Source organism: Hypanus sabinus, chromosome 3, assembly GCF_030144855.1.
Source record: "Hypanus sabinus isolate sHypSab1 chromosome 3, sHypSab1.hap1, whole genome shotgun sequence".
In the NCBI taxonomy this organism is placed as follows: Eukaryota; Metazoa; Chordata; class Chondrichthyes; order Myliobatiformes; family Dasyatidae; genus Hypanus; species Hypanus sabinus.
In genome coordinates this window covers 156,860,856-156,888,146 of record NC_082708.1, presented here as the reverse complement: position 1 = coordinate 156,888,146, position 27,291 = coordinate 156,860,856, and the positions used below count along the sequence as shown (strand labels likewise).

Sequence of the window (27,291 nt, the reverse complement as noted above, 5' to 3'; positions counted from 1 at the left end):
CTATACTATGCCCACATTAGGTCCATATTCCACTACTCCATTCCTATTCAAGTATCTGCTCAAAATCTTTTTAATTATTGTCATGGTACCCAGTTCTACCACTTGCTCTGGCACCTCATCTCATATATCTTCCTTCCTCTGTCTGAAAAGCTTACTACTCAGGTCCCCTTGCTGATCATAATCACTAGAGTCTGCAAGGGTTTAGGAATTATTTTAGAAAAATTTTTTAGAAAAATTAATTTTAGAAAAAAAAATTCCATTCTGAAAGCATGGAAGTAGATACAATAATATTTTCAAGGGAAGAATTGGAGAAATCAATTAAGGAGAGAATTTCACATGGCAATTGAAAGAATGAGCAAGACTGATATGAATTAATTAGATTAATCTTACAAAGACCATACAAGGGGAAAGCATTCCCATCTACACTACAGAATGCATTGACTCGATAAAACTTCTTATTTTTAAGTATAGAGCTATTGAGTTCTACGGCATGCAAACAGATCCTTAGGGCTAACTGGACCATGCCAACCAAAGTTCCCATCTAAACTAATCCCATTTGCCCATTTTAGGCCCAAATCCCTCCCATCTATTTTAAAACCAAGTAAATGGAGAAACTGACAATAGTATTGACAACTGACTCTCCTGTTTATCTATTACAGTTGAAAATTTACTCCTTCCCTTTTAATTGATGTGCAGTCACTGGTGTAATGTCAGAGGTGAGTGGACTTGAGGTCCTTCTGAAAGCAAAGTGCCCGGGACTCTACTCACTCAACCAGTGAGACTCCAGCTGGAGTGGGCTGGTAGTCCCAGACAGAAGGCACAGAGATGGGCATAAATTGGAGGTACAGAGCAGGCGTACAAGATAGGAAAAGTGGCCTCCAGCAGGATGGATGTCAGCCTTGATAGTGCTGAGTGTGAGAATCATTGTAAAGGAAATCAGTGCCTCCATACAGCCAGAAATAACAGCATCTAAAATAAACTCAAAAAGAAAAAAATAATATTCACAAAACAATAAAAAGCATTTAGCAGGAAAGTTAACTGTGCTTTCTGGGGACTTGTAAGGATAACTAGCTGCTAATATTTTTGGAGTGTTATTCTTGGATGTTGCTAATTCTCAGGAGAAAGTTTGAAGAAGTTCAGTTAGTTTTGGCTCTCTCCTGCTTCCATGTCATTTCAGTCCTGATTCTTACACTCCTTTCATTAAGATCAACTTAGCACCACCAAGAGCTACTCTCAAATCTCCAAAGATTCGCTGATGTATTTGAAGTTTTGATGGAGTTGATGGCTTTGGCTTGCCCCTATTAATTCTTCCTACATTATATCCGAATTGAAAGGGATGCTGCAAATAGACGAGAGGATTTCTCTACTGATTGATGTGATTCTGCACTCCTCTAGTTCCAGCCTCTTAAATAGTCCCAGTTTTCTCCATTAACCACCACTGATAGCCTGCTTTCAGTTGCAGAAATCTTAAACCTATCTCTGCCTCTTTCTCCTCTTTTGAACTGTGATTCTTTGGATGCCCCATCTTATCAGTCCATCAGTAACTCACTTTCTGGTTTTGTTTGATAACGCTTTGGTGTTATTTCCATTGTCATTTGAAAAGTGTTGTCCAAATGTATAATTTTTTATTGCATGTGTAGTATGAATGTTTAAATCACTGGGGAAAATGTGACTGGTTCACCTCTGAAAGATTGTGACAAATAGCCCCCTCCTCCTGTGCCCTAAATTTCCATGATTCAATGACTCTATAAGTTCAAGAAAATTATTTGAAAAAATTATCTTTTTTTGGTCATGAACAATTTCTTGAGTATGTTGGCTGCAAAGCACCTTGAGGAATCCTGTATGTATAAGTAGTTACGTAAATACAATTTTTTTTCTCTTCCAAACCTACAATGTACAAGCAACTTTTCCCCTTTGCATCCACCCCACTCCATCTTCCTTCTTGATTGTCTGCATTTTTTAATATATCGGTTCAAGGGATTTGCAGGGTGAGCCAGGAGTCAACTGCCCATTGTAGTTGCCATTGAGAAGGTGCTGGTGAGCTGCCTTTTCAAAATGGTGACTTCCTTGTGGATTTCTTGTGATTTATTGAAATTACATGGCTTGCTAGACCACTTCAGTGAAAAGTCAAACACTGCTGTGGGTCTGAAGTCGTGTGTAGGTCAGGCCAGGTAAGGATGGGCAGATTTCCTCTCAGGTAGTGAACCATACAGGCCGTTACAACAAATAATTTTTTTATATAGTCATTAGTAGACATTTTTAATTCCAGAGGTCATTTTCAAAATTATCACTGTCTGCTTTGGTGCGATTCAAACACAGGTCCCTCAGAATTTGCCCTGAATTTCTAGATTAATAACTCATTGCACAATCATTTCCCCTATGTATAACAGGATTGAAACATGTAACCATTTAGGCAGGGTTTTTTCCAAGTAGGATGATCTCATTAAAACCTGCAAGATGCTGAGAAGGTGTGGCAAGGACATATCTGCAAGATGAGAGGATGGTCATTGAGCTGCATGGGAACAGAGGGCAGTCAGCTGGACTTCACTACCAGTTTGTGGAGATGAGACCATGGCAGATAATAAAAGAGAAAGGAGATGCAATTTTGAAAGATGAGGGAATTGAGTGATGTGTGGAACTGGCACAGCTGAATTGTGTGGATAGTCAGAAGCTTCTTTCCAGGGCTGAAATGGCTAACATGAGAGGGCACAGTTTTAAGGGCTTGAAAGTAGGTACAGAGGAAATGGTAGGGGTAAGTTTTTACACAGAGAGTGGTAAATGCATGGAATGGGCTGTCAGCAATGATGGTGGAGGCAGATACGGTAGGATCTTTTAAGAGACTCCTGGATAGGTACATGGAGCTTAGAAAAGTAGAGGGCTATTTGTAACCCTAGGTAATTTCTAAAGGAAGTACATGTTCAGCACAATATTGTGGGCCGAAGGGCCTGTATTGTGCTGTAAGTTTTCTATGTTTCTACGTTTCAAATCTGCCATGACTGTAGTGAACACAGGAACAGGCTTAAGGAGCCAAGTGGCCGACTTCTATTCCTGTTCTAATGTACTTTTGAAAACAATTCCCTTTCAACTGCATATCCAATTCTCCTTCGGAAGCCCTCATTGACTGTTTCTGCTATCCCTATTTCTGAAAGTAAGGGTGGCTTGCAGCCCTGAATGTGGATAGAACTGGAGAGTGGAGTTTAATTCTGTAAGTGTTTTGTCTTCTTCTGTAGGATGTGGTGGTACTTGGAGCAGAGACCCTCAGCACCCCGTGTTACGTCCAGTTGGATTCCCACGCTTGCCACGTAGTGACTGAGCATCTTGGTACCTACTGCTTGGTGGGACAATCAGTCAACAAGTCTGCAACCAGGCGCCTGAAACTGGCCATATTTGCACCTGCAGTCTGTGCCTCACTGGAGTACACCATGCGGGTCTACTGCCTGCACGATACACAGGATGGGCTGAAGGTAACTCACAGAAAAGAAGCCTAAACCTTTGGTAGGATGCCATTGTGCTCCTTACACATGAGTGCTCTATTCCGAATGAGGTTACCCTTATGACTAGATTAGGCCCGAGAGCTTATTGAAGTGGCAGGCGTTGGGTCCGAGAATGAGGAACGGCCCGAGGTTTGCACGATTTAAACATCGGGCCAATTTGAAAAGGTCAGGGTGACACGGTCGGAGGTGAGGGACTCGCTGCTCCACAAGGTGCACTCATCTCTGTGCAGAACTAAGTCCGCAGTGATGACTGCTTCATGGCTGTGGACTCCCTTTCATGAACTTCCGTTCTGAATGTTATTTGCTTACTTTTATTGTTTGCACAATTTTTTCTGCATGCTGGGTGTTTGATGGCCATTTTGAAAAATGGATCCTCTTGGATTTCTTTGTTTTGTGGCTGCCTGTAAGGAGACAAATCGCAAGGTTGTATGTAGTATACATACTTTGATAATAAATGCACTTTGGCTTTGACTTTATAATTAGCTGTACCCCCAATCTTGCCATGTACTAACTACTGTCTAGGCTCAATGAGCTGTTATGAGACTTTTGAGCAGTCTTCTCGTTTGATATGATCTCAGAGTCTATCTCATTACAGCTTTGCACCTTTTGATCTTACTGCATTGCACTTTCCCTGTAACACTTTATTGTTTTCCTTTCTAACACCTCAATACACTGATGTGATAACATGATCGGTATGGATGACATGCTAAGTTTTCCACTGCAACATGAGACAACAATAAACCAGAGTTATACAGCATATGAGCAAGCCTTTCAGCCCAACTCATCCATGCTAGCCAATATGTCTCCCTGAACGAGTCCCATTTGCCAACATTTGGCCCATATCCCTCTGAACACTTCTTGCTGGACAATTGCCAGTCCAAATATCTTTTACTTCCTTTGGCAGCTCGTTCCATTCAGCTATCACCCTCTGAGTGGAAAAAAAATCGCCTTTCCCTTCTCATCTTAAAACTTAGTCCTTTAAGTTTAGACTCCACTGCCCTAAGAGAAAGGCTATCCCCATTCACTTTATCTATGGCCCTCTTGATTTTGTAAACTTATATCATGAACCCCTCTGCCTCTCTCTCTCCTGGGAAGGCAGTCCCATACTATTCAGTCTCAATCCATCTAGTCCCAACAACCTCCTTGTCAATCTTTCCTGCACCATCTCTAACTTTAGCATATTCACCCTAAAGTTGGACCAGAACGGCACACAATGTTCCAGGTGCTGTCCTGTACAGCTGGAGTGTGACATCCAATTCCTTGCACTCACTGCCCCATTTGAATGCCATACACATTCTTCACATGGTGTGTGTGTAGCCACTTTCAGGAAGTCATGGATTCTTCTGTTGGTGGGTTTACTGAATGAACAGAGATGAAGTCCCTCAGTGAAACTTTTATGAGTAGTTTTGCTATGGCTTCAAACATCCAGGAACCAATTCTGTGAGAAATATGGCAGCCAGTTTATGTGTTCCTTGTAGTGTGTGTTATGTCCCCCTAACGGGTTAAAAAGGACCAGCAGAAATGGACACACCTGGAGTCTGAGTCTTCCTTTATAAACTCTATTTTATTAGTAACTACGTGACAAATTAATATAAAACAGGATAAGGCAAAACATATGTTATATTGTGGGTCAGTGGGACTAGGTGAGAGTAAGCATTCAGCACGGACCAGAAGGGCCGAGATGGCCTGTCTCTGTGCTGTAATTGTTATATGGTCAAAACAAGTTAACAGAGGATACGCATGTATAAGAGAGTAAATAAAGTTCCCAAGCTTCTCCAAATGATACAGTCTTAATAGGGTATGGTAAGTAATCAGGTCAGTTCTAGAATATAAATTGAGCAGAGTTGGAGAGAGAGAGAGGGAGTTGTTTTGTCTTCCCAGTGCCAATGCCAATGAACCTTGCACGTCGTCTTCCTGTTCCCGAAACTTATTAAAGTCACCGACTGCGACCACCAAAACAAGAATGCCGGTTTTCCACGGGAAGCTATCAACCCAGGCATAAGTTGGACACACCGATTGCTCCCCACCAGTCACTCCTTTGTCCACAATGTGAGCACATTTGCCGTGGGCACACTAAGCTCAACCAGAGTCAGTCTTCCTTGTCTCTGGTGTCTGGCGTGTCATGTGTCTGATTACAAAGCCAGTTGACCTTGTATATACACAAGTGCTGAACACCAGCTGTCCATCATATAGTTCCGCCTTGCCGTTTCCAAGGCAACTCACAGGCTTTCCTTGCTCTCTCCCTCTCTCTCTCTAAGAACTCACAAGCAGGCAGTGTCCTTGTATATTCAAAACAAGCTGTAGAGTTCGTTAGAACACCATCTCAAGGTAGGCTTCATCCCTCTCTCTCTGTAACAGCTCAAACAGTGTCCGAAAGCCAGTCTCATTCTCCCGACAATTTTAAAATGATAGTCCACAGAAAATATGAACCCTAGGGGTACATAACATGTGTATGAAGAAAGGGATCTCAGAGTCCATATTCAGAGATCCATCAAAGATGCTCTGCGAGTTTATAGGGTGGTTATGAAACAGTATGGTGCGTTGGCCTTCAGTAATCAGGGGGATTGAGTTCAAAAGCTGCGAGGTAATGTTGGAGCTCTATAAAAACCTGGTTAAACCACACCCGGTCGCCTCATTATAGAAAGGATGTGGAAGCTTTGGAGAAGGTACAGAGATTCTCCAGGACTTCCTGGATTAGGGAGTATATCTTACGAAGAAAGGCTGATGAGCAAACTAGGGTTTTTCTCTTTACAGTGAAGGAGAATGAAAGATAATTTGATAGACATACACATTGTTAAGAGCCAAAGGTAAGAGTGGACAGCCAGCACCTTTTCCCCAGAGCAGAAATGACGAGCATGAGAGGGCATAACATACGAGAGGGAATGATATTTTGTTTAGCTGCATACATGTGTATGGTTGAATGACAATAAACTAAAACTTGAACTTGACATTTAAGGGACTCTTAGATAGGCACACGAATGAAAGGAAAATGGAGAGTTATGTGGGAGGGAAACATTAGATTGACCTTGGAATAGGTTAAAAGATCGGTCCAACATTGTGGGCTGAAGGGTCTGGACTTGCTGTGTTGTTCAATGTTCTCTCCACAGCAAGAGCCCACAATGTGACGAATACATAATCTGATCTTTGAGGGTTGAATGTTGATTGGAGTCTCTCCTGCTCATCTTCAGAGGACCTTAGATTGGTTAACAGTGTAGCATCCCTTCAGAATTGCTGCAGGAGTGCTAATGTGTGTCTTCCACTCAAGCCCTTCGAGAGAAGTATTTTGAGGAAGGAGTAGGATTGGCCTTTGCTCATCCACAAGCACTTCTAATCTTCTACAAGCTTCATCCCTTTAAAGTTCTAGAATGAATAGACAATTTAAGCTAAGGATAATTGTGTTGAAGTTAATTGACATCTACACCAAACTAGTTTTCATTATTGAGATGAGATAAATCTGGGCGAATGTAGCAAGGATAAGCTTAGTTATGGTGGAGCATTAACAGATGCCTGTAGCTAATTACGAACCAGACCACTGGATGTCCTGTAGTCATTCGATACTGATCTCTATTCACAGGAAGTAATTCAGCTGGAGAGACAGCTAGGTGGACAACTGGTGGATGAACCAAAGACCCTTCTATTTAAGGACAGCACTTACAACTTGCGCTTGTCTGTCCACGATATACCACACTCCCTCTGGAGAAGCAAACTGCTCACAAAGTACCAGGTAGGAATTCACTCCAAATTTATGGTGAACTGCTTTCAGCTGAGGAGGGAAGGCTCTATATAACCAGGAACGTTATCTGTCCTAGCCCTGCTCTACTGTAATACAGCTGGTAAAGACCCTGCTTCACAGTTCCAGAAAGCTGGGTTTGATCCTGACCTCAGGTGTAGTCTGTGCGGAATTTATACTTCTCCCTGCGATTACGCTGATCTTTTCAAGGTACCTTCGCAATCTCTTCAACCACCTCTTTCAGAAACCTGGTCCAGGTAACTTATCTACCTTCAGACCTTTCACTTTCCCAAGAACTTTCTCCCTAGTAATGGTAACTCACACACTTCATGACCCCTGCCACCTGGAACTACCACCATACTTCTAGTGGCTTCCACAGTGAAGATTGATGCAAAAGACTTACTTAGTTCATCGGTCATTTCCTTGTCCCCATTACTACCTCGCCAACATTGTTTTCCAGTGATCTGATATTCACTCTTGCCTCTCTTTTACACTTTATGTATCTAACTTTTGGTGTCCTCTTTAATATTAATGGCTAGCTTACTTTTGTATTCTACCTTTATATTTTTAATGACTTTTTTTAGTTGCCTTCTGTTGGTTTTTAAAAGCTTCCCAATCCTCTAACTTCCCACTAATTTTTGCTCTATTATATGTCCTCTCTGGCTTTTATGTTGTCTTTGTCTTTCCCGCTTAGCCATGGTTATGTCATCTTGCCTTTAGAATACTTTTTCCTGTTAGTGATGTATATATTCTGTGCCTTCCGAATTGCTTCCAGAAGTTCCAGCCGTTGCTGCTCTGCCATCATCCCTGCCAGTGTTCTTTTCCAATCAATTCTAGCTAACTCCTCTCTCACGCTTTACTCCACTGAAATACCAATACATCTGACTCTACCTTCTCCTTCTCAAATTTCAGGGTGAATTTGATCATATTATGATCATTTATCCCTAGGAGTTCTTTTACCTTAAGATCTATAATCAAATCTGGTTCATTACATAACACAGAATCCAAAATAGCTGTTCCCTTAGTGGGCTCAACTATAAGCTGCTCTAAGAAGCCATTTCATAGGCATTCTAGAAATTCCCCCTCTTGGGATCCCGCTTCAACGTGATTTTCCCCAATCTACCTGCATATTAAAATTCCCCATGATTATTGTAACATTGCCCTTTTGGCACACATTTTCTAAGGGACAACTTCACTCACTCCAACTCTGAACTGTTCCCACAACCTATGAACTCAATCTCAAGGACTCTTCATCTCGTGTTCTCAATATTTATTGCTTATTTATTTATTATTATTATTTTGTTCATTTCTTTGTACTTACTGTGAATGTCCACAAGAAAATGAATCTCAGGGTTGAATATTGTGGCATATATGTACTTTGATAAATTTACTTTGAACTTTGCTCTTAGTGTGTGGTAGAATCTGGTGGGAGTTGATGAGAATGTAGAGAAAATAAAATGGAATTAGCTTAAGGTTAGTGTATATGAGTGGCACGGGCTAGCAGAGCAAAAGGTCCACCTCGTTGTAAATTGCTGGTGGACTGACATTAAAAGTCAATGTCATGTATCCTTCCATTGGTGGGTTGAATCTATTAAAATTTAACCATTTAGCACAAGACAATCCCGCTTCAGTTTGAAAGGCATTGAACTAGTATTGTCATGTGAACCAAGATACAGTAAAAAGCTTTTTTTTTTGCAAGACAGTCAGACAGATCAAACTGTATATAAGCACCTCAAGGTAGTGAGAAGATGTAATGAGATGTTCAGCAGTTAGAAAGACTCCCAGTTTGCTATCTGGATACTTCTGTGGTGGCCACGAACTCTCAGTAATTGAATCTGGCTTTCTGTTCAACCAGGAGATTCCATTCCAGCAGATATGGAGTGGGTGTCAACAAAACCTACACTGCACCTTCACACTAGAACGCTTCAGTCTCGTCACTGCCGAGCTGGTATGCAAACTCTGCGTGCGACAAGTGGAGGGAGAGGGACAGATCTTCCAGATCCAGAACACCTTGTCCGAGGTATGTCCACTATTGTGAACCTGACCCTTTGCATTCGGTGGAGACACAAAAGACTGAAGATGTTGGAACGTGTCCTGCCGCAGGGCTTCAACCCTGAACACCGACAATTCCTTTCCTCACACAGATGCTGCTCAACCAATTGAGTTCTTCCGGCAGGTTGTTTGTTGCCCCTTTGCATTAAGTGGCAGTGGTTCGAAACTTGGAGGCACTCTCACAGAAGACAGAGGACGGGGAGAGATGGCGACAAGGATCACAAAGGGTTGCAGGAGTTCAATAATACTTGAATTAGAAATGTTGACGTATATATCAAGATACAGCAAAAAGCTTTAGTTTGCTTCATATAGTCAGATCATACTATACCTTATTACATTGAGGTAGTATAAAGGAAAACAGTATTGAATAACGTGTTCCTCTTACACAGAAAGTGCAGTGGAGGTAGACAAATAAGATGCAAGAGCCACAGATTGGTAGGTCAAGAGATGATCTTTGTTATAGAAGAGGTCTGTCCAGAAATCTGCTATCAGTGGTCTAAAAACTCCTTGAGCCTGGTGGTACGTGGTCTCAAGCTTTAATATCTTCTGCCTGATGGGAGAGAGGAGAAGAGAGAATAAACATTGTGAGGGATTACGTTTACTAGAATATAAAAGTGTCTCAGGAGGGACCTTGGGGTACAGGTGGGGAAGAGGAATCCTCTTGTGTAAAATAATTCTGAAAGTTTTCCTTATATCAGAGGTGTCTATAACCATAGGTGTAAGTTAAGGAGTGAGAGATTTAGAAGAAATATTTAAAAGATTTTTTTATCATCTAAAGGGTGGTTAGAAGTTGGTATGCTGATTGAGTGGATGGTGAAGGCAGACTTTCACAACATTTAAGAAGCATTGAGATTTAATCACCATATTACAGGAGTCTTGTGTCCATGCCATAGGTTTAAGAGCAGTTGTTGCTCTGCAGGCATCAGGCTCCTGAAGCGGGTACACTCACGTCAGCGCTGAACTGCCTCTGTGGCTGACTCACTTGTGGAGACTCTGTAGTTCATGTTCTATGTATTATTTGTGTACATTTTTATTGTTTACGTGAGTTTTTCTTTTTTTTTGCACATTGGATGTTTAACCATCTTTGTTGTGTGGGGTTTTTCATGAATTCTACTGTTTTTTTTGGACTTTGGCTGCCTGCTAGAAGCTGAATCTCAAGGTTGTATATGCTTTACATACTTTAATAATAAATATACTTTGAATGTCTGAGAAGACCTTCTGTGAGGAACTCATCAGGTTAGCAGCAGCATCTATAGAGAGGGAATAAACAGTTGTTATATGGGCAAGACCGTTCAGAAGTGGTGTCCAGCCTTTTACAGTTTAAGATTGTTCATAGAGCCCATATGTCTAAATCTAAACTATCTCGATTCTACCCTAGCGTAAGTCCGCTCTGTGATAAATACAAGAGGGGCGTGGCCTCTCTCATCCATATGTACTGGTTCTGTCCTAGCTTGGAGAAATTCTGGAAACATGTCTTCACTATGTTATCGTGTATTCTGAATCAGCACCTAGAACCAAACCCCTTAATTGCTCTGTTCGGTTTTTGGGGCGAGACAGATTTATGTCTGGGTCCGACCAAATGCCGAATATTATCCTTTGCCTCTCTTCTGGCTAGACGCTTGATCCTCCTCAGATGGAGAGATGCTGCCCCGCCCACTCATGCTCAATGGCTTAACGACATCATGGCCTGTTTGGACCTCGAAAAAATTCATTATTCAGTTCTCAATTCGGATCTAAAGTTCTGAAAGGTCTGGGGACCTTTTATCGAGTACTTTCATAACCTTCCTCTTGACTAGGGTTTTTTTTTTCTCTTCGGTCCCTTGCTTTCAGCTCCTTTTTTTTTCTGGTAGAAGGCATTATTATCCTCTGTTGCTGAGTGTATTTACAGTCTGGGAACTTGGCTGTCCTGACTTATAATCTGTATATTGTGTTGTGGTTGGTCTGGAGTTGTTGTTGTTGTTTCTTGTGTTGTGGGGCTTGGGGAGGACACTAAGCTTACTTGTCTTTAATTTAGGTGCTTTTTTTTGCTAAATTCTCTTCCTTTGTAACATATTGTTATTGTATGCTTAATTTTGCACTGTTTTAATGTTCCTCATTGGAATTTGGGGTTTTTAATTTGTAAAATGTTTTGAAAAACTAATTAAAAAAATTTAAAAAAAAGAAGTGGTGTCCAAAGCCATTAGTGTAGATAGGCACTTGACAGTTGACATAGATATGATGGGCCAAACGGCCATATTCTGTGCTCTATGTCTCTTATGACTTGCCTGTTGCATTGCCCTCTAGCTTAACAGAGCTGTGGGAAACCAGACCAGCAAGCTGAGTATAGATGTAGCATTAACAATATGACAAGGCAGAGTGCAGTTTGCTGAAGTCCGGGTGATCTTCTCCACTTTGCTGCACAAGTCACAGTCCCGGTCCCATAGGTCTGAAGGATCTCCACAGATGCTAATTAGTGCCTGCGAAGATGAGAGAATCAGTCAAAAGACAGATATCTAGGGTTATTTACACAACGCACAGCCCTTTATTTTCTGAAGTTGGTCTTGACAGCTTGCCAAGACCTCTGTAAATTTCCAAGTCCTGACTGAGCTGAACAAGATTAATAGGATATCGTTAAACCAGGATCAAAGACAGTGGAAATTATTTTTTATTTGAACTCATAAGTTATGGTAGCAATTGTGATGTGTTTGCCTGAAGTGACTCCCATTCCGGTTCTCATTCTCAGAACATGCACTCTTTCTAGAACTTGATTGTGAAGATCAGTGCTGCTGACCTTGACATGACCCCAGCTGCTGGGTTTTGTGTGGAAAACTCTTCCAAGTTCTGCTGTGACAGCCACCTCTAGAACCTTCCCTAAGTTTTGTCACAGGACAGTGAGAGAAGAGAGGAAGATAAAAGTCCATCGATCAATGATTTTGGAAGAAAGCATATTTCAGTGACAGCTATGTTATTTTGAACCAGTTAAAAATTCACCATTTAAACTAGTAAACTTAAATTTAACTATTTGAATTCAAATTAAATATGCCATTTAAATTGGTCCACTTTGAGCTTTACCAATTTTTATTGATCCACTATAGAAAGCATCCTATCCAGATGCATTACGACCTAATATGACAACTGCTCTGCCTGAGATCACAATAAATTGCAGAATTGTGGATGAAAACACAAAATGCTGGCAGAACTCAGCAGGCCAGACAGCATCTATGGGAGGAGGTAGTGACAACATTTCGGGCCGAAACCTTGGACGTGGCTCAGCACAACTCAGATACCCATGTCTCTTCCATGGACTTGTCTATATTTCTCAGTTCCTCGATAAAGTAGTCAGCATAATCAAAAACCCCACCCACCCCAAATATTCTCTCTTCTCGCTCTCCTGTCGGGCAGAAGATACAAAAGCATGAAAACACACAACCACACTCAAGGACAGCTTCTGATATACGACTACTGGATGCTTCCTTAGTACAATAAGATGGAGGTTTGACTTCACAATGTACCTCACTATGACCTTCAACCTCACTGTCTACTTTCACTGCACTTTCTTTGTAGCTGTAACACTTTATTCTGATTCTGTTATTGTTGTACCTTGTGCTACCTCAATGCACCAAGTAATGAACTCAAATGCTGTCTGGCCTGCTGAGTTCTGCCAACATTTTGTGTTTTTATTTTCTTTAAGTAATGAACTGATCTTTTTGGACAGTACGCAAGTTTTTCACTGTACTTCGGTATGTGAGATAATAATAAACCAACTTACAGAGAAGGTGCAGTGTAGGTAGACAAATAAAGTGCAAGGGTCATGTTGAGGTAAACTGGGAGATCAAAAATTTATCTTTAGCTTATTAGAGGTCCATTCAAGTGTCTGATAACAGTGGGATAGACAACGTCCTTGAGCCAGGTCATTTGTGTTTTCAAGCCTTTATGCCCTCTGCCCATTGAGATTGGGGAGAAGGGAATGACTGAGGTGTCCTTGATTATTTTGGTTGTTTCCTGAGGCAGATTTAAAGATATTTAAAGATTGAAAGAGAGATTTAAAGATTAGCTTTATTTGTCACATCATCAAAAACATGCAGTGAAATAAATTGCTTGTGTCGATCGTGTGCTGGGGGCAGCCTACAACTGTCGCCACACTTCTAGTGCAAATACAGTATGCCCACAACTTACTAGCCCTAACTCATACTGCATGACTTTGGAATGTGGGAGGCGGATACGATAGGGTCTTTTAAGAGATTCCTGGGCAGGTACATGGAGCTCAGAAAAATAGGGGGCTATGGGTAACCCTAGATAATTTCTAAGGTAAGGACATGTTCGGCACAGCTTTGTGGGCCGAAGGGCCTGTATTGTGCGGAAGGTTTTCTGTGTTTCTATGAAACCCTTGTGGTCATGGGGAGAAACTTCTTACGGACAGAGCACGAACCCAGTCACACAGCTGGCACTGTGAAGTGTCGTGCTAACTGCTATGTTTCTACGCCATGCCATTGACATAATCAATGAAAGGGAGGCTGGTTTCATAATAGTCTGGGCCGTATATTTACTACTCTCTGCAGTCTTTTTCGGTCTTGGATAGAACAAATACCTTACAAGATGTGATTCACCTGAATAGGATGCTTTCTCTGATGCATTGGTTAAAATTGATAAGGCTCATAGTGATATGCCAAATTCCCTTAGCTTTCTATGGAAGTGAAGGTGCTAGCATGCTCCTTTGGGTCGCCATCTTCTCCCCGTCCCATCCCTGCCCCCTCCACCTTCCAGAGCACTTCCTCTCTCCAATTGCATTAGCCTGTGCTAAGTTACTTTCCAACATCTAGAGCTGATCAGATTTTATCTGTAAGGTTCTTAACTCTGTTTGTACATTGAAGCCACTCAAAAATAATTTGACTCTTCAGTCATAAAAAGACGTTGACTCAAAAAATTGTGGGTTTTGGCAAGTTGAAAGAGGAGAAAGAATAAGAGATGTGGTAGAGCACAGGAACTGTCCCTTCAGACCACCATGTCTGTGTCGATCACTGTGCCAGTCTAAAGTAATCCCATCTGCCTGCATATGGTCAATATCCCACTATTTCCTGCCTGGTCATGTGTCTATCTACTGTACATGTCTCTCAAGCATTACTATAATTTTTTGCTTCTAGAATTTCCCTGGGCCCATGTTCCGGGCACCCACCACACACTGTGTGTAAACAGAACAACTTGCCTCACCCTTCTCCTTTAACGTTCACCCCTCTTGTCTTAAATCCATCCCTCTAACATTTGACTTCTACACTGAGAAAAAAAGACCCTGACTATCTGTCCTATTTATGCATCCCAGGATTTTATATATACTTCTATCGAGTCACCCCTCAGCTTCCGACATGCCAGAGAAAGCAACCCAACCTCTCCTGATAGCTAATGTTCTCTAATCCAGGCAACGTCCTGTGAGTTGTAAAGGAAACGGGTGAGAATTCTAGAGTTCAGCACCCAGGCAGCTGAAACCATGGCAACCAATGGTGGAGTAGCTGGGAATCAAAGATACCCCAAAAAAGGCAGTTGGTGGGACATGGAGATCTCTGAGGTTGTGGGGTTGGAGGGCAGTAGAGAGGACACGACTCTGCAACTGTTTCTTTATCAACTGGAGGTTTAAGCAAAACCGACAGCAATGTCTGTAAGTGGCCTTTCCTACATGCAAGATTTTCACATGATTGGGAGAAAGAAGTGCTAAAAACTGCTGTGTGGGTTTGGCCAGTTGTCACATTTCCATCATGAATATTGACACTGCGATTTGCAATGGTGCACAATTGACTGAGAAATGTGGCCAAAACTGCTACATGGGGCCACCTATTGGCAGGAAGCCCCAATTACAGCTTGAAGATTGACAGCTCATGTGGAGACAACATAGTTTCAGGGCATGGATTTCCCCTGTGTAAATTCAGAGTCTAACATTGCATGCCAAAATCAAGTTCAGTTTCAGGTATAGAAGCTGAAGGCCAAGATGAGATATCAGTATATTGAGTTAAGTATTAAAATTACTGGACACAAATTATGATGAGAGTTCATCTTTAAAAGATTTTCTGAGCACGTCCTTAAATATTTCACTGCATCATCTCATTATGTGTGTATCTCCTGCTGGTCAAATTGCCATGGTGTGTTTTGAATGTGTTGACATTTGGAGCCCAAGATAAAAAAGGCCTGTAGAGGGGTGATATTGCGTTTTCAACAAACAAACTGCTGGAGGAACTCAGTGGATGGAGCAGCGTCGGTGGGAGAAAGCAACTGTTAGCATTTTGGAATGAAACTCTGCATCAGGACTGAGATTGGAGAGGGAGGTAGGCTGTATAAGGAAGTGAAGAGGACTGATGAGATGGGTCCTGTAGATAATTTGTAGAAGGAGGAAAAGAGCAAAGCTCAGCCAAATCCAGCCAGGTAGTATCGAAGGGGGATGGGTGAGGGGAGAGAGAGGCAGATGGATGATAATTGGAGACAGGTAAGAAAACACAGACAGATGGAGCCTAGGGAGGAATGTAGAGGTGGAGAAGGCTGCTGGAGGAGGCAAACAGGACAAAGGCTGCCAATCCCTAGTTTACTCCAACATCCAAAACTGCATCAGTCTCCATCTGGGATCCAAATTATCTACAGGCGCCATCTCATCAGTCCTCTTCCAAGTACTCAGAATGAGTCTTTCTCTTAATAATTGGTCACTTAGCAGCACTGCAATACCAGTTCATGACATGCTGGAACTCATGGTGGAGAATCCTGACCACAGGATTAATAGTCCTGCTGATGGACCTACACAATATGGAAGCAGGCTCTCTTGGCCCAACTCTTCATGCTGACCACAATACTTGCCTAAGCTGATCTCATTTGCCTGCTTAATTAGTCCTGATGAAGAGTCTCAACCCAAAGCATTAACTATCCATTTTCATCCATTGATGCTGCCTGACCTGCTGAGTCCTCCCAATGTCTTTGGCCATTACTCCCATTTGGCCTGTACAATCTTCTATCCCAACACTTTATGATTTTTTTAACATTTTAGTTTTACCTGCTTCAACCATTTCTATGATACCATTCTCTGTGAGAAAATACTCTTACTGAAATCCCCTTTAGATTTTCGCCTCTCATCTTAAACCATTACCTTCCAGTAATAGGCTCCCCTGTCCGAGGAAATACATTGTGACCATCCACCTCATCTATATTCCTCATGATTTTATAAACCTCTATTAGGTCACCTTAAGGTGTGCAATTCAGCTGCAGGAATTGATGGTGATTGACTGCAGCAACTGGATCTGATGCAATGTAATTTATCTTCCTCAGGAAATGCAGCCAGTGGACGTGGAGCCAGAGACCAGTGTCACCTGCCTGGTGGGGCCTAGTGCCTTCAGGATCCCATTCGCCATCCGACAAAAGATCTGCAGCAGCCTGGATGCTCCTAACAACAGAGGGAATGACTGGAGGCTGCTGGCACATAAGCTTAACCTGGACGGGTAAGTCTGCAGGGCAGAGATGGTTGAGGAAAAGGGGTTTATACTGTTGTTTTGCTGTCATATCTTTGGGTAGGCCACGATAGAATTCAACCTATCAAGTGTCTCTGAAGATGCAGCCACTGCTGTGATGAAAACAATAGCAATGATCAATCTCTGCCCTGATTTAAAGCTGCTTCTAATCAAATGGTCTCCATAATGAGCAGAGTATTCCATAAAAAGCACCAAACTTAATCATAATCAAAGACCCTCTGAACACAAACACTCTGTCTTCTGCCCACTCCCCTTGGGCAGTAGGTAGAAAAACCTGAACTAGTACCATGAAGTTCAAGGACAGTTTCTATTCTACTGTTATAAGATTGTTGAACAGTCCCTTAGTACAATGAGATGGTCTCTTGACTTCACAATCTACCTAGTTATGGCATTGCACCTTATTATCTACCAGAACTGCACATTCTTGGTAAGCCTTTATCCTTTATCCTCTTACTGGTTTCACTTGTACCACCTTAGTGCACTGACGTGATGAAATGATCAATGGATGGCATCAAAACAAAATTATTCAATCTACCCCAGTACACATGATATTAATAAAACAGCTTACCAATTTAGAATTTGGTCGCTGCACACCCAACAATCTGGGTCCAATCCTGACCTCCAGCACTGTCTGTGTGGAGTTTGCACATTCTGACCATGACCCCACACCCCAAAGGTTTGTCAGTTAAAATGAAAGTAGAAAATGCTGTAAGTTCTCAGGCTGCAACTGTGGAGGGAGAAAAAAAGGACTAACTTTTCAAGGTTTGTAGTTTACTGTACTGTACTGTAAAATATAGCTCGCGTGTAGGTGCTTTGTAGATTCTGAGTGAGTTGATGAAAATGTGGAGACTACAAGTTAGATTATTGTAAAAGTGCCTTTGATGGTCAGTACAGACTCGATGGGCCAGAGGATCTGTTTCCTTCCTATATGATTCTATGACACTAGGATGTTTAATCACAATGCTGTTGCTATTTGTACAATCTTGCTGTGTGTAAGTTGGCTGATATGCTTCCTGCAGTGAAACACTGAGATATGCTTCATTGGCAAGATGTTGCCTTGCCTAACTGGCCCAAGGAAAAGAAGGGGCCTGAGGTAAATTAGCCATTATTTTAATGAATGGTGGGGTAGGCTTGAGAGGTCAAGTGGCCTCCTCCTGCTATTATCTTGTGCGTCCTTATTCTTTTGAAAGAGTTTATTTTCAGATTCGTAGCTCATGTTGTCTTGCTAGAGTCAATAGCCAGCAAAAGTGACAACCAAGTTGGAAATATCATGGAGTCAAGATATAGAAGCCCAGTGAAAATAAAAACATAGAAAACCTACAGCACAATACAGCCCACAATGCTGTGCTGTACATGTACCTAGTTAGAAATTAACTAGGGTTACCCGTAGCCCTCACCACTCACCACTCTCTGTGTAAAAAACTTGCCTCTGACATCTCCTCTGTACCTACTTCCAAGCACCTTAAAATTGTGCCCTCTCGTGTTAACCAGCAAAGTTCTGTCACCTCAACTCTGGTGTGTACAATTGTACGGTGCAATGGCTCAGCTAGAGAGAGAGTTAATTTTTCAGAGGTTCACAAAGGACTTTCTTGAAGTTGATAACTTGATTCAATGTTGGACGAGGTCACATGAATCACATGGAGTGAGATGAGACTTGACCAAACACAAGTTTCTTGGAGGCCTTGATAGGGTAAATGTGAAGAGAGTAGTTCCCTTAGCAGTTGAGTCTATAACTTGTGGTTCACTGTCTTGGATTAAACATAGAAACATAGAAAACCTACAGCACAATACAGGCCCTTTGGCCCAGAATACTGTGCTGAACATGGTAGAAATTACCTATAGTTACCTATAACCTTCTATTTTTCTAAGCTCTATGTTCATATACAAGAGACTCTTAAAAGACCCTATTGTATCTGCCTCCACCACCATCGCCAGCAGCCCATTCCACACATTCACCACTCTCTGTGTAAAAACTTACCCCTGACATCTCCTTGGTACCTACTTCCAAGCACCTTAAAACTGTGCCCCCTTGTGCTAGCCATTTCAGCCCTGGGAAAAAATGCATTGTTCTGCATCAAATCATGTCACTTTCAATGCCAACTCATGTCCTCAGTATTATTTATTTACTTGTTCGTTGTTATTCTTTGTTTTTTTTTGTATTTGCACAGTTTGTCTTGTCATTCCTTGTGTGTAGTTTTTCATTGATTCTGTTGTATTTCTTTGATCTACTGAATTTCATATATTGTGACATTTACTGAAAATACTTTGATATTAAATGTACTTTGAACTTTGCAACATAGCTTGCCCACAACTCACTAACCCTGACTATATATCTCTTTAGAATGTGGGAGGATACCCGGTCAATCGTGGGGCGAATGTCCAAACTGCTTACAGACAACGGCAGGAAACAGTTGTCTTGTTTTTGTTGTTTCAGTTGTTCTGTGGAATATTGTGGCCTGCTATGTGTGGCAGCACTTGTGGGCTGCCCAAGCACATCACGTGATGCATTTCTCTGTATGTTTCCACGCTCATGTGGGCTACACACCAGATTTGCCTGCTGTAATAACTGATTCTACCACAGGATGGCAGATTGGTACCACCTTCAATCAAGCAGGAATCATCAGAACCAGAATCAGATTTATTATCAGTGACCTGATGTTTACAGCAGCAGTACAGTGCAAGTAGAGAAAAAATACTAAAAATTGCAAAATACATAAATAGCGCAAACAAAAAGGAATAATGAGGTTGTGTTCTGAACTGTTCAGAAATCTCATGGCAGAGGGGAAGAAGCTATTTCTGAATCACTGAGTGTAGGTCTTCAGGCTCCTGTACCTATTCCCTGATAATAGTAATGAGAAGAGGGCATGTCCTGGATGGTGAGGGTGCTGAGTGATGGATGCCACCTTCTTGAGGTACCAGCTCTTGAAGATTGCTGCAAGGTTGCATTTAAATCCAGGGAAGATTTTGTTTACTTGTACACTCCCCTTCTCCCCAGTTGTTTTCACACTGCAGTTCCAACATCAAGCAATGCATTGATTGCAGGATGAGTATTGTCCCCAAATTTATGAGAAAAAAGTCATCTCCTTTTTCCTCAGATCAGTGCCATAGGATATGTTGCACCTACCCATGTAAACTGACCCAAAGGACACTACCCTCGGTGCTGCACTGGAATGCCAGCCTATGCCTCGAGGCTGGAGATTAGAATTGAACCTTTAAACTCATAGGCAGTATGGCATACTGTTGACAACTTCCCTTCGATAACATTTCTCCATTGACTCTCTTGATTGAGGAAGTACAAAGGGATTGCAGTAACAGAGTGCAGATTGTAGTGTTGTGGTTATGTGCTAAATAAAGTGCAAGAGCCATACTGAGGGAGACTGAGAGATTATGAGTTCATCTTTAACATACAAGAGGTCCATTCAAGTGTCTTATAACAGCAGGATGGATGCTATCATGGAGCCTACTGGCACAGTTTCTCAAAATTTTATATCTTCTGCCCAATAAGAGAGAGGAGAAGAGAGAATGGTAGGGGTCCTTCGTTATGTTGGCTGCTCTCCCAGGGCGGGAGAAAGTGTAGACAGAGTTCTAGGAGGGCAAGCTGTTTCTCACGACAGACTGGGCTGTGTCCACAGCTCTCTGCCCTATCATGCAGCCCTGGACAAAGCAGATGCCGTGCCAAACATCCGAGAGGTGGTGCATTAATGTGGCGGCTTTTCTGAGGCAATAGGAAGTGTAGAGAGGGTCAGTGGAGGGGAGGCTGTTTTCACGATTGACCAGGCTGAGATCACAAAATGTACTTACGTTTGAAATGGGTGCATAAATAACAGCAAAACAAACTTGCCTCAATCTCAGTACAGGTGACAAATTCTAATTATCCTGAACCTTGTCTGTTGTACAGTGTACAATTACAAAGTGGCAAGTATCTCTCTCACACTTCTTTTCTGTTCCCTTTCTTTGTTTTTCCATCCAGTTACCTGAACTACTTTGCAACCAAATCCAGCCCCACCGGTGTCATCCTGGACCTATGGGAAGCCCAGAACTTTCCAGAAGGGAACCTCAGCTCTCTGGCGGCAGCCCTTGAAGAGATGGGAAGACACGAGACGGTGATGTCCCTGGCCACGGAGATGAAACGCTGAGCACAGAGGAGTGGGGTGGGGCGAGCCTGCTTTAGTTGAAGGGGGAGCATTGGATAACAAGTAGTCTGCCCCACATCTGGTCAGCCATACTGAAACCATACATCCTAATATTGTGTGCGATAACGCAAGGTTTCAACATTGTGCTAGTCTGACTGACACCTCCCCAACCTGCCTCTTGCTGCTTTCATCTCAGCTTGACTGTACACAGCCTGGTACAGATTTCTTTATAGTTTCTAAGGAAACTGAATTTTTTATCCAAATGAATGGATCTAACCTCTCCAGCAGTCCCCGTTTCTGCCACTTCACGAGACGGACTTGCTTCCTGTGTCTGAAGCGTCGGCTCGTTGTTGCTCCCTTCTCTCCTGAGGCTACGCTGAGGTTCTCGGCAACGTTTTCACACACCCGGTGGAGGATCGCTTTCCTTCTTGAGCTGGCAACTCTTAAAATTGTCCGGATGCTCCTTGGCATGTCTTTCTCTGTTTGTAGTTCAAGCACAAAGCGCATCGACAGAAACGGAACCGATCGACAGACCCGGAGAACAACACACCACGGGTGCAAGGAACAAAAAGCTAACTTAGTCCACACTCCCATACTGCCACCTCCGCACCTCCATATCCACACCCACACACACAACACCATGTCACATGTCTACGTTCACACAAGTTCTGCTCAGAACATTCCCTTCAGCTGTGTTTTTTTGAAGAACCCTTTCTGTTTTTCTACATACACTGAATTTCTTCTCTGTCGTGCTAACCAGAGGCAAAATCTTTCAAGCAAACCTGGGGCAGACATATTGAGGTGTGTCAGTGTGTTTCCAATCGAATGAATTATAAGAAGATGTGGTAAGATGTGTATAAAGGTTTTACTGTAAATCGTTAATTTGTATCAAACGCCTCAATGCTCATGTGAATTCAGAATATTTTTGAATAAATTCTGCTTTTTGAGATGGTAATTTGCACTGGATCCTGGAGGTTTTATTACCCTATGGGAGGAACTTCCTGAAATTCAGTCATGGGATCTTGATGTCACGGGCAAGATCTGCATTTACTGCCCTTGGTAAATGAGTTGTATCTTGAACCTGGATGTAGTCGTTATCGTGATAGTGCTCCCACGGTGCGGATCAGCAGAGTTAAGGCCAATAGATTTTTTTTTTCCCGACGAGCATCACTGAACTCTTTAAGTTCCACAGCTGCTGAGATGGGTCTTGAACCCAAATCTCTAGGTTGCTGGTCCACAGATTACCAGTCAGATAAATTACCACAATTCAGCTATTCCACAGGGATCATCCTCCCTGCAGCAGATTCCAAATGTGGACCAACAGACACACGGGCAGGATCTATTCAATGTAATACTGATGAACAATTTATTGAGGGAATTAGCAGGTCAGGGAGAATCTGTGGGGGGGAAAGGAGTTGCTGTCCTTTCAAGACGAAACCCTCAATCAAAACTCCTAATGCAGGGTTTTAACCCTAAACAGTGACAGTTCGCAGATGTTACTCGACCTGCTGAGTTCCTCCAACGGAGTATTCATTGATCTAGATTCTGGCATCTGCTGTCTCTTGTGTCATCAGGTTTACACTGTGTAGATTTTGTCTCATCTGGCTCCACTGGTCCTGAATGTAAAATGCTAGACTGATTAAATCCTCTTTACACCACACTGAACCTCGTAAGGTGATACATTTTCACGTCAGGATACTGCACAGAGAGGGGAACATACAGCTGGTGATGATGACTAGTATCTGTTGCACGTGCCCTTCTTTCTGCTAATAGTTTCAGGTTTGCTGTTTGTAGCATTTGCTGTGCGTTATACAAATGGTAGACATTGCACCTGCTGTGCTCTGGTGATGGATGGAATTTGTGTTAAGGCCAATTGGGGAAATGCTAATCAAAGTAAATTGTTCCATTTGATTTCTGAGGATCATGTGCATTTATTGCCCTGTGTGTTAGAATTGAGAAGATTTCTCAAACTGATCTGTCCAGAAGTCTGATATAATCTTTCCTCTGCTTTTCTAGAAGTAGAAAATTTCACCAACCTTTCGGTGAACAGAATATTCTGGACAATCCCCTAATGTATTTGCTCCCAGTCATCCCAGAGGGCTATTGAATATTGGGGTTATTTAATTAGAAGCTCGCTTCATCATGGCTCCAGGGTCAGTTACACGTTCATGGCTGGAAAGGAACAGAATTGGTGGAGATGGGCCTTGTGTGGGGCTGGTGATGGAGGACCAGATTGGAGTGACCTTCAGCGGATAGAGATGCCTCTCCAGTAAAATATGCTATCTAGTTCCCAACCTCGCCTCCCTATGTGTTTCTATCGTCATGAAGTTTAATATCAGTATATTTGATCTCCGCTTTGCTGTAAGATTCACCAAGGGTGTGACAAAAAAAAATGCAGGGACTCAGTGAACTTCCCATCACCCCTCACCAGTCCCCCCACCCCGATTTACCTCTGCTGTGTATACTCTGGTCACGTTCTTTCAAAATGTTCTCTAACTTTGGTTGAGACAGTAAATCACTAAGTGGAGAGAAGTGCCCTCTTTCCTACTTCATTTTAATCAACATCTTTTATTGTGTTCAGACTATTTTTAAGTATCTTGGATTATCAGTGAATTTTTAAAAACTGACAAAAAGCTTTACAACAGCAAGCTGTTGAAAGGACACCGGATGATCTGAGGTGCAACCCCCAGAATTTAGCAGGATGGGGTCTCAGAATCTCCCACTTGAAGTTCAGACGCCATTTTCACTTCGTGAAATGTAGACATTTTACAATTTTGCAATGTTGCACCAAGTAACTGTGGCCAAGAGACCCTGGTTGTAATATTGGTACTGGTGTTCGTAATGGTTTACTATTGTCACAACATACAGTGCTAAGTTTTTATTTGTGTGCCATCCAGACAGATCATACCATTGAGGGAGTCAAGAGAAAAACAGAATATAGTGTTGCAGTCATAAAGAAGGTCCAGAGCAGGTAGACAAATGAACTACAATGGCCATGATGAGATAGGTTGGGAGATCAGGTGTTCATCTTTCAGTAATGGAGAGATCCATTTCAGATTCTGATAACAGCAGAATAGAAAGTGGTCGTAAGTTTGATGATATGTGCTTTGCAAGTGGTTACATTCCCATCTATCTATACCACCTGAGATATGCTTATTTGGCAAAAATAAATTGACAGTGCATTGAGTGATGACACCAATCTGTAGTGGGACTGTGTCACCTGGAAGAGCCTTGATTAAAATATGTTGATCCGTAGAACAGGGTGAATCCTCCACAGCCAAAGGCAGCGGAGAGATTTAGCGGACTGGGATTATAACCTTTGGAGTATAGAAGAATATAGGACAATCTCATTTGAAAATTCCAGTGGGACTGGTGCTTGCAGGGATAATGTTTCCACTAGCTGGACTGCTGGAATCAGTGCTGGTCACAGAGTCAGTATAAGGGATAGGGTATTGCGAAATGAGATAAGATGATTTTTTTCGCTCATAGGGTAGAAAATCTACAGAATTTTCTTTTCAGGAGGACTGTGGAAGCTCAAGTCTCTAAAAATGCATAAGATAGGAATCAAAGGATATTTGGGTATTAAGGGAACTGGGGTGTAAGGGGCCAGCTGGTTGGAATGGATGAGTTGGGCTGAAGAACCTATTTTCCTCACTGTATGACTCAATGGTTCGATGACTCACTGGAAGAATGTGACACTAATGATCTTGTTGGATGGCAAAGCCAAAAAGAGGAGTTCAAATGGCCTATTCCTACTTCTGTTTCTTATGTTCTGATGCAAGCCATGGGGCAACTCAGGGGCATGAGGTGGATGGGTATGGGATATGGAAGGGATAAAATTATTTATTGGGCTGGTTTGAGTATGATCTGTTCCAACAGCTTCACTATTCTCAATATTCACCCACCTGCGACCAGGTGCATAAAAACTCCAAGCCCAGGTTAGAAAGCCAGGAATCCCTTGGAAAAGTGTCTGAGCTCCCAACACCCCAGAGATTTTCCACCAACCTCAAGTCATAAGTCGAACGCGATGGAACATTCTCTACTTGCCTTGTTGAGTGTATTAAAAGAAACTCTCAAGGGGCTCGACACTACTCCAACTGCTCCCTCCCTCCACCATCAGCACACAGTAGTGGCAAACTGAACTTTTGTCATGAAGCTCACCCACATTACTCTGGGAGCTCCTGCAAACACACACCCCCCCCCCCCCCAGAAGGACCAGATTTATATGTGCAGGGGAGCACCACTACCCTGGTGCCGGTTCTTGCCTTGGAAGTACATCGCTGTTCCTTCATTGTCACTCGATCTAAATACTCACGCACCCTCCTAGAGGTCGAGAGCCTTCAGCAGAACGACGACAATAATTCAAGGAATCAGCTCACCCTACCTTATCCAGAGCAGCTATAAATGGGTAATAAATTCAGACCTTACCAGCATCATTTAAACAATGTAGAGAAAATACTTTCCAGAACCAGCCAGTTTAATGAATTTAATTGTCTATAGAAGCAAGTGCAGGGTCTATTTTCTTTTTGAATGCTCTTCGTGTAGAAACATATCTGTACAAAGCATAAATAAATTTTGCATATTGCCAGCTATTTGTAAAGAAGAGGGTAGGTTCCGGGTGTGGACAAGCCTGTTTCTGATGGACTCAGAAGTTTGCAGACTGTGGTTAACACCATTACATCCAGTAGCATCAGATAGGGAAAAAGGAAAAAGGCAGGCAACACTGACAGAATTGTTATTAGCATTATTTTTCAGCATCCAAACCACTCACAAAGTTTAATATTTCTTTTGTTTTCAAAAATTTTAAGAACCATTTTTGATTAGGTTCCTCGGTGATAGATGTCAATAAAGATGCTAGAACGGCCTTGTCCTCATTTGAAACTCAATATCCAGGACCTACACAGCAGCCAGTTTATTTCTTTCTCCCCTTCACCCGTCACATTGTCAAGCAATTTGCCTCAAACAAAACCACAAGAGATAAATGAGCAAATCAGCCTATTTACATCAGTCTCAACTTGCTTAACCTCTTGTCTTCTCTTGTTTAAGACAGGTGCCATGTAAATGCAAGCTACATCACTCACAAACCATATAAAATGGGCTGCTAATTTGTTTTATTGACTCCAAAAGACTTATTAAAGAACCCTATTAAACTGCATTTTTCATTTCTGAAAGGTGGTAAGTGGATTAGTTTTCGCAGGAGGTAGGGAACTTGAATCACTTGGGTAAGCACCATAGTTCTATGGTGTCCTACTAAACCTATCTAAAACTATTAAAGGTTATGTAACTTTGGCTGATTCTCTGACTTAAATGTTGCTTTGTTTAGTATGACTTTTTATACAATATTAATTCTCATTGTGTCTTATTGCTCAGAATTATAGGTTCTCGCTAACAAAATACAGATTATTTTTGATTTGCAGTGCATACATGCAAAGGATTAAAACACTGCACTGTGTTTTAAAACTTTTTCTTAATATGTTATTTCATGTAATGGCTTGGCTGATGGTTAATTTTTGGGCACTAGTAACATATAAATTGAGTTTGAATTTTTCACTTCTTTCCTATTCAAATTATGGTTGTTATCAGGGAAACCACAAAATTGGGCCATTTCTATTGTTAAAAGATCTTTAGACAAATTTATCAACTTTTATTTTTGATAATACAGGCCATCCCCAATATTGAAAAGATATACTGCTTTTATAGCTTTGTTGATTTTTGTGCAAAAAATCAGGAAAGTACAGAGAATTCACACAATATGGTTACCATCCCTCCACAGTATCAAAAGCACACAAGGCTGATAAGAAAGTTAAGTCATTAAAATTGGAGAGTTGGAATAAACTAGATAGATAGAAACTTTATTGATCCCAAAGGTTATTACAGTGTCACAGTTGCATCATAATTGCACAGATGCAAATATTAGAAGAGAAGTAAAAAGAATAAAAAACAAGTTACCACAAACAATCTAACAGAAGGAGGTTGTCATTTTCCTGGCTATAGATTGACTCATTATAGAGCCTGATGGCTGAGGGTAAGAATGACATCATATTGTTGGAGCAGTGTAGTTGTCTATTACTGAAAGTACTCCTCTGTTCAGCCAAGGAGGTATGCAGAGGGTGAGAAACATTGTCCAGAATTGCCAGGATTTTCTGTAGGGTCCTTTGTTCTCCCACAGCCTCCAGCGTGTCCATTTTGACTTCTATAACAGAGCTAGCCTTTCTAATCAGTGTACTGAAGCTTGTTGGCATCACCCATGTTGATGCCATTTTCCCAGCACACCACTGCATAGAAGATTATACCGGTGACAACAGACTGGTAGAACATGTGAAGGAGAGGCCTTCATACTCCAAAGGACCTCAGTCTCCTCAGGAAGAAAAGGTGACTCTGGCCCTTCTTGCACACAGCCTCTGTGT

The 27,291-nt window shown here is 42.0% G+C and overlaps 1 protein-coding gene across 1 annotated transcript in view; it reads left to right on the top strand.

The window, feature by feature from the left end:
• The window catches only part of LOC132390863 (netrin receptor UNC5C-like), a 355,925-nt gene extending 334,109 nt beyond the window's left edge, over positions 1–21,816 (top strand). Inside the window, exons 13-17 of the mRNA XM_059963405.1 lie at positions 3,231–3,464; positions 7,069–7,218; positions 9,080–9,244; positions 16,552–16,721; positions 20,722–21,816. Of these exons, the coding sequence (XP_059819388.1) occupies positions 3,231–3,464; positions 7,069–7,218; positions 9,080–9,244; positions 16,552–16,721; positions 20,722–20,887 (885 nt within the window). The 3' untranslated portion in view covers positions 20,888–21,816. The remainder of the gene's footprint in view (positions 1–3,230; positions 3,465–7,068; positions 7,219–9,079; positions 9,245–16,551; positions 16,722–20,721) is intronic.
• The last annotated feature ends 5,475 nt before the right edge of the window (positions 21,817–27,291 follow it).